The following is an 8123-nucleotide window of genomic DNA, read 5'->3' as shown; positions in this document are numbered from 1 at the left end:
TTGGCGCCCCCTGTGGGCGGCGGCAGGGCGCTAATGGCGGCCGCTGCCCCGAGCCGGCCCCGCGGCCAGCTGGTTTTTTCCATTTTCTCGTGAGTTACGGTTCCCCTGCTCCAGTCCTGTGGAGTATCGCTCCAATGTCCACTAAAACGTAAGTCACACGAACCTGGGAGGCATGGGCAACACGAGACGGTCACAGCCRGCCCCTCTGCCGGAATCCCAGGCCCTTGTCCCCAGGGCGGGCGTTTCCACTCTGACCGGGTGATGGGTCCGCCCGGCAGGACGAGCTTTTGGTTCGTCTTCCAAGGTTCGCTACATCACGCCCCTGGAGTTTCTCTGGTCCAGGTAGGCCTAGAAAGGAAGCRATTGCAGCAGGTTTTTGGTACTCTCTTAGTTTTTGGAAATCCACAAGGCCTCAGCCTCCAGAGAATAGGTTGGTAATGTGTTGGTGGTYGGTTATGGCTCGTTAATTGAGGGATCCTCAGGTAGACGTTTGACGAGTGGTGGAGCCAGGCCTCTTTTCCAGCTACCTTTACAGCAAAATAAGAGATTAGCAATACTGTATAAGGGCCATCCCATTTTTCATGAAGCTTAGTCTTTCTAGAACATACTTTAATTATGACTTTATCCCCGGGTTGGCTATCCCCAGGTTAGGGATCCTAATACCCACAGGTACTGCCTAAGACCACTGGGCTTGGTTCCAAGCATCATGAAAATGGGTTTGTAAGGCTAGTACATACCTGGTCAAATGTTCATCTCCATCCAAGAGGCTGKCTTTTGCTGGAATAAAAGTTCCTGGTATAGCCAAATGACGCCCAAGCAAGACTTCTGCTCGGAGATAATCCTACTGGTTGTCTAAGAGATCTTCAGATTTCCCACAGGAGTAAGTTTAAGGCATTAGGCCATCTGAGACCTGTCTGTGTACATAGCCAGGCTAACTTCTTTTTAATAGTTCTGTTCATTCTGTCATCTTTCCCTGAAGACTGGGCATGATAAGGTGTATGTAATTCTCTATGAATTCCTAACATTTGATAATAATTTCCATAAAACTCCTGCTGAAAAGTGAGAACCCTATCTGAAACTAGTTTCTGGTACTCCATACCTAGGGACAATTTCTTTTAACAAGGCTTTAATCACCACAGCCGAATCTGCTTTGTGGGTAGGAAAGGCTTCCATCCATCCGCTTAGTTGATCAACTTTCACAAGAGATGTTTAAGTCCTGCTGCTGCTGGCATGTCAGCATAGTCAATTTGTAGACACTGGAATGGAAAATAAGCCCATGGGCAGCCTCCTCTGTTAATCTTTGGATGAGTATCATTAAATTTTTGACAAGTTGGACAGGCTGCTGTTATGCATTTTGCAACGACATGCACTCTGGAGCTACTTGAGTTTGTAGAATACAGGAGGCAACAGTCGATGCTCCTCCATGATCATGATACCACCTAATCATAGAAAGTAAATATCTAAGGGAAGGATAGGCTTACTGTCAACAGTCCAAATTCCTTTTTCATCTTGAACTGCTTCCCATTTTTTCCAGTTCTCTATCCCCTTCTGTGGCATAGCTTCATACATTTCTGCTGGACTCAATACAGCTGGCCATTCTCATACTGGATATGCAGTGGCTACAAGGAGAGGCTGTCTAGCAGTGGCTTTAGTTGCTGTGTCTGCCAAGTCATTTCCTTTAGGTACATCAGAGGTTTCTCCTGTATAAGCAGGACAGTAAATAACAGCAATTTCTTTGGGGAGCGTCATGACCTTTAATAATTCCCATACTACTTATCCACTATTTGCTTTCCCTGCAGATGCAAGGAGTCCCCTTTCTTTCCACAGCATTCTCATTGCACGACATACTCTGAATGCATATTTAGAGTCAGTATATACATGCACTTGCAGGTTCTTACCTATCTTTGCTGCTTGGGTTAATGCTATTAATTCTGCCCCTTGAGCGCTTAGAGACGGAGATAAGGGATTAGCCTCAAGTACCTCAAAGAGATTGGTGACAGCATAACCTGAATGGCGTCTTTCATCCAAATAATAGGATGATCCATCTATAAACAGAATGAAACCTGGATTTCCCAAGGGTTTGTCTTTAAGATTCTCCCAAGACTTGCTCAGACTGACAACCACCTGTTCACAGGAATGAGGAGCCGCTCTGTCCTCAGGTAGGGGCAATAGCATCACTAGTTTTAAGGTATTGCATCCCTTTAAGGTCACATTATCTGCATGTAGTATCATTACTGTCATCTAGCACCGCCATCTGTGGGTGTGCAGCTGCTTGCAAAGTGGCTGTTAAGTTTGAATATTTGGTACAGCAGCTGTTAGTGGGGCTGTATTAGCCTTCAGGTGCCAATAATCAACTGTCAAATGCCACCTCCCATCTGGTTTCCGTACTGGCTAGGCAAGTGAGGAGCAGGTTCTGGAGGTAATCTGTCATTTCTCCAAATCAGCTATGACTTCAGGAATTCCATTTTGTGCCACAGCAGAAATCGGGTAGTGCGGTATGTTAGTAATTTTTGAATCAGGGAGTGTAGGGGCTGCATGAAGTGCACGCACTGTAACCTCCCTATTTCTGCCAGGGTAGGGGTCACTGTTTGAGCTGAAGTGCCAAGTTCATCCATTTAAAACACTGAAACCTAAAATATTTTCATTGTGATCTTTAACTGCAAAGCAAGTAGTTTACATGCACATTTCACCTGGGAGCCATAAATGACCGTGGCAGTTTGGCACATAACACTTGCTTTGTTCACGCTGGTAATTTTAACTCTTTGCTGTCCTGGTTGCACACCCAGTTTCTCAGCTTCTTGTGTTAGTATTGAAATCTGTGCTCCCGTATCTATGAAAGACTTTACCATTTGGCCTTGAGGACCATCTGGAATCAAAATATATGGGTCATCATCACTTATCCACTGATAGGCCTCCACTTGCCAGACAGGCAAATGCAATGGCTTTCCAGGCATTACTCACTTCTTTGCTTCGTGCCCTGCAAGTTCTCCTGAAGGGGAAGGAAGGGGTTGCGTCTCTCTCTGGTTGCTGCTGGAGGGGTTGAAGTACGATCCATCCTTTCGCCGTTATCTCATTCCTGGAATGCTTCAATCAGCCACAAGTGTTTTAGCAGATGATATATTCACAGTATTTTGAAAGGACTTTCCCCCCCTTTTCTAGACACCTCTTTTTGCCTAGAAAAATGCCCAATTGTCCCATACATACCAATAATCCATTTGTCTGGGAAACCTATTCTCCATATGGGGGACACAGGAAAGTTCTCCCACTTTCAAAGGTTCAAAGGAATTTAAATTTTCATTTGTTACTCCTTGCAGCAGGTGTGATCACTCTCACACTCTCTCCCTGGGAACCGTACTCACACCACCTGAGTCTTTGACTGCTARGACTGCTGTCCCTTCGCAGTGGGTGGTTTTATCAGCCGACGGGTGCCCCTTTTGGTTCCCAGCTTATACACGCTCACACTAGTCGTGGCACCTGGTACACCCTACGGTGACTGGCCTGCGTACCCCTTACAGTGCACTTTGTTACCAAAACAGAATTTAGGTGGGAATTGAAGATCCACCCATTTGGTGCCTCTCATTGCCAAAAATCCCAGGTGAACTCACTTGATGGTGCCAGATGATCATTTGGAGATTAGAGGCCCCACTGGTGGCCACTCAGGGTCTCATCTGTGTTGACCAAACTGTTAAGTAAAAGTAGGCTCACTGGCCACTGTAACAGGCCAAATCAGAGCAAAGTAAGTTTTAATGGCACATGTAGTAATTACAGCTCAAGCTGAGTGCCTCCAAAGCAGGACCCTGTTTGAACAAATCCCTGGGTAATTATACCCTTCCAGCRTCATATCCACCTCATAGTTCTGAACCAATTCTAATATTAGAGCTTTGGGTCTCCCAGCTGGTCCTTTCTATATTTTCCAGATGTTTTCTTACTTTGCTTCTGCCTTGTTGTCTGGCTCTTCTACTTYCTTATCTTGTCCTTCGGAACCAGTCTTGTGGTTCTTTTGTTTCTTTCTTCTGTGTCCTCGGTTAAAGTCCTCCCTGCTGGTGCTCATTAATGCTAAACTATTTATTTCTCTCCACGCAGTGTTCCTGTATTTCTCCCATGTGGCCTGTACCTCGTGGACTGTTTGTGCCTCACTGTGCTGTCTTTCCAGCAGATCTCAGGGTGGCTGAAGTCCCCCATGAGAATCAGGGCCTGTGATCATGAGGCTACTTCCAGCTGTCTGTAGAAGGCCTCATTGACTTTCTCTGCCTGATCAGGTGGCCTGTAGCGAACACCCACAACAGTGTCCCCCATGTTAGCCTGCCCTTTAATCTTTACCCATAAGCTCTCGGCTTGCTTGTCATCCACCCCTAGGCAGAGCTCGATACATTCCAGTTGCTCTCTCACATAAAGAGCAACTCCACCACCTCGCCTTCCTGGTCTGGCTTTCCTACAAAGCACGTAGCTATCCATGACAGCATTCCAACCATGCGAGCTATCCCYGCCAAGTCTCTGTAACTGCAATGAGATCATGGCCCTGCAACTGCACRCAGAGCTCCAGTTCCTCCTGTTTATTCCCCATGCTGTATGCATTGGCGTGAAGGCATTTCGGAGAGGTAACCGAGCATGCAGGTTTCCCAGGAGGGCTGCAAGAGGATCCCCCGTGCCATGTCCACATGCACTTCCCAGGCTGCACGCTCTGCTGGAGGCCTCCGGACCTGAGCCGTGTTTTGCCCTGTCTCTAATGCTCCGCTTCCCCGGCAAGCTGAGCAGGAGGCCGTTCCCCTTGCGCCAGCCCGTTGAAGGAGCTGATCCTCTGGTCAGGAGCAAACTGCAACAGGTAGGACGGGAGGAAGTAATGCAGGGCTTTGACCCCGCAGGGAAGGTGCTTGTGTTTGACAGGGAACACACGGTGGYGGCGAGACAGAAACCCCAAAGCAGCCAGCTGGGCGCTGCAGCAGCGGTGATGCTTGGGGCAACAGGAGCGGGGTGCCCGCATGCCGCAGCTCCTCCGGCATCAGCGGGGTTGGGACAAACCATCCGAGCTGTCCTCCTGCCAAACCGGCGCTTGCTGRCTCACGACCGGTCTCGAGAGCGATAGGGAGCCGCTAGGGACGTTATCTCTGCCCACAGCGCCCCGGCACTACCAGCCAGCGGGCCCGGCGACTTCTGTCCCCGCCAGACAAGCCGCAYGGCAGCGCGGCCGACGCCTCCCCGCAATCCACGCGCCCGCCGCACCCGATAGGCCGCCTCGGATCACGGGACCAAGCCTCGCCCTTCACGATTGGTCAGTCGATTCCTCCCCGCTGTCTTATGGGAGTTGTGGTTTGCCTGCGGCTCGCCCTGCGTTCCGCAGTGCGCGTAGGCACTACGCTCCCCGTCAGCCCCTGCGCCTAGCCGTTGGCTTCCAGGAGCGGCCTTTGTTTATCCGGGCACCTTCGCCTCCCGGCGGGTCGSCCAATCGGCGCGCGGGGAGGTGTCGGCGCGGGCGCTGATTGGTGCGTTCGGATCGGCGAGCCGAGTTTCAAAATTCGTTAACGGCGGCGGCGCTGGCGCTGAGGCGAGCGGGCGGCGGCGCTGAGGTGAGGGGGAGCGGGCGGCCGGCCGGCGGCGGGGAGGAGGCTCTGCGGGGCACGGGCGGCGCCCCGCTCCGGTCTCTGCCGGCCGCAGGAGCGCGCTAGCCCTGGCAAGCGTCCTCCGGTAACGGCGGGCTCCCGCTCGGGGCGGCGGCCGTCGGGGCTGAGGCCTCTTCCCGGTAGCCCGGGCCGCTGGGGTAGCCGGGCCCGGCCCAGCGGCGGGGCCGCCTTGTCTGCTCTCTCGGAGCCGGACGCGGCGCCCTGTGAGGCGCGACCCTTCGCCGGCCGCTCCACGCGGCGCCTCCGAGCCCCCGCTGCGCCGCTGCCGGGGCGCYGCTGGCGCGAGGAGCCGCAGGGCTGTGGGGAGCGGAGCCGGCCGGGGGCAGAGCGACCCAGGGCCGGGCTCCGAGGCTGGCCGGAGCCTTAGCAGCCGCAGGCGACGGAGCTTGAGGCCGCCTCGGAGGACGGTGTGCAGACCGCGCGGGGAACCCCGGCTTACTCGGCCCAGGCCCCCTCCACCTCCTCCCACCCCCGAGATGGGGTCATAGTACTGTGAAAAGCCTTTGACTTGGCAGCCGTGTCATGACTGAAACAAATCTCTGCGCTGAGATCTGAGTCTTCAAAATCACCAAATTTGACCCGAAGAAAGCCTTAAGCGAGGCATGTTTCTTTCACGCTGAAATACAGCAAGGTACTATGCTAATGTCAGCATGGGCAAGGCTATGCCACGTGTTGTGTTTATTTGTTAACTGTTCATTCATACTGACCGCTCAAAGCCAGAACTGTGCATCTTTCCTTGGAAATCAAGACAAATGATTTTACTATTTCTCAAGAAAAATCCTGCTTCCTTGGGAAGGAGGGAAGAAAACAGGCAAAATGTAACTTAAGTAGTTAAAAACTATCAAGTTAGCTATTCTTATATAGTGCTTTTTTCAAATCAGAGGAGCTTCAATTTATCTGACAATAAGTTGAGGTTATAGTGGCTAAAAATAACTTGCTGCTCCTTCAAGAGTTATTCTTAGAATGTCCCATCTTCATTTCTTCTAAAACTTGTGGCCTCTCATTTACAGAGTGTGAGATGTCAGAGCTGTTTATTTCGGGCTGTTGTGAGGGGAGGAAGCTCTGGGTAGCTATTACTAGGGCACAGGCTGCTTGTGAGGAAAGCTGCTGTTCTTGTGCCTTACTCTTCCTTTAGCTCTAGGCTAATGACAGCAGGTGAGGGTGGTCTGCAGAGCTCTGTAATCTCTGATATCTTGCCTATGTGGAGTTAAAGCCTATGTCTCACTGTTTGAATTTCAGTATTAAATGATGGAATAGAAACCATTACTTCTGTTCTGCACCTAGGGTAATGAATTCAGCATTGATTCTGTACTATGGAAAAACATGTTTGAGCATCAAGGGGGAAATATCAGAGAAGAAAAACAGATTATATATTTGTTAGAAGTGTTTCCTTAACCTCACTCAGGAAAAAGATGGAAGGGGGCTTCTGTTATTGGCTACAAGACTAAGAACTCCAGGCTGGAAAAAAGTTTGGCAGAGTTTTTAAACAAAATTGTTAAGAGGAACTTTTAAAACTTTGGTTAAAATCTCTATTGCCTTTTTATTTTTCCATTCTTTAATTATATTCTTCTACACATTCCCCCAGCCCAACAGGCAAGCAAGCCTTTCTCCTCAGTACTTAAATTGTTAGGTGAATGTAGCTTTCTCCTTCTATTTGGCAAGCCTGGAAGTAGCCATTGGAATGGGGAGCAACAGCAGCTCTGGAGGACACCACATGTGAGACCTGTGGCCTTCTCCCAGCTCTATTTGTGGCCACTTCAGTCATGCTCTTAGCATAGCTGGGCACCCTGTCTCTTCTCCTGGCTGCCTGGGACAGAGAGGGAGTGTGGTGAGGAGGATGGGTGTTCGTAAAACTAGAAAACAAAAGGGTAAATGCTCAACCTGGAAGAATTTTAGTTTAGCTATTTAGCTTTAACAAAGTGATAATTATGCACTTACCTTAGAGTTTGGAGGAAAAAAGCTATTTGGGGACCACAAAACAGCAGATGGTCAGACAGTATTCCTTGCATGGCATCATATGAAGGAGTTCACATGGCTGCAGTCTGGTGAGATAGCTTCCTACAAGGTTCTTAGTCTATCTCTGGAGAAGTAGTTTCCAACCCTTTGTAAYAGTCCAGTTTATTGAAAAGCATCTGGTATCTTTATGTGGATTATCATTCCAATAAAAGACATAAATGCATTAGCAATTTCAAGCTGGTGAAGCAACAGAGGGAAGGAATGCTTTGTGTTGTGGAACAAAAGATGCCAGCCTGGATTAAGCCAGTTGTCTGGTTATTCCAGTGTTAAATGTCTAAACAGCAGTCAGTGTTAAATGCTTAAGCAGAAGGTACCAGAATTACCACAGCAAACTGTCATGCAGCATCCTTGGGCTTGAGGAAGCTTTTCTTGCTAAATCCTAATAGTCCATTTTGGATCTGAAGGCATACAAACCACTGGCTTCAGATTTATCTACTGATGTAACTCGAAATATCCTTTTTTTTTTTTTTTTTTTTTTTTTTTTTTTTT

General features: G+C 49.4%; 1 protein-coding gene across 10 annotated transcripts in view; it reads left to right on the top strand.

Annotated features, from left to right (window-relative positions):
* The first annotated feature begins 23 nt into the window (after nt 1–23).
* The window catches only part of TPX2 (TPX2 microtubule nucleation factor), a 19998-nt gene continuing 11898 nt past the window's right edge, over nt 24–8123 (top strand). For 2 of the 10 annotated variants that reach the window (XM_085318382.1, XM_085318379.1), the window contains exons 1-2: nt 24–148; nt 2036–2159. In XM_085318382.1, the coding sequence (XP_085174508.1) occupies nt 2137–2159 (23 nt within the window). In that variant the 5' untranslated portion in view covers nt 24–148; nt 2036–2136. Of the gene's footprint in view, nt 149–696; nt 881–2035; nt 2160–5467; nt 5565–6048; nt 6250–8123 lie in introns of those variants that run through there. The other 8 variants (XM_085318388.1, XM_085318383.1, XM_085318386.1 and 5 more) reach the window with 5 other exon arrangements.

The sequence above is a fragment of the Rhea americana genome, unplaced genomic scaffold (assembly GCF_003343005.1).
Source record: "Rhea americana isolate MKP2758 unplaced genomic scaffold, rheAme1 scaffold_532, whole genome shotgun sequence".
Lineage (NCBI taxonomy): Eukaryota > Metazoa > Chordata > Aves > Rheiformes > Rheidae > Rhea > Rhea americana.
The sequence above is the reverse complement of the archived record's forward strand: the minus strand, read 5'-3'. Positions and strand labels throughout refer to the sequence as shown.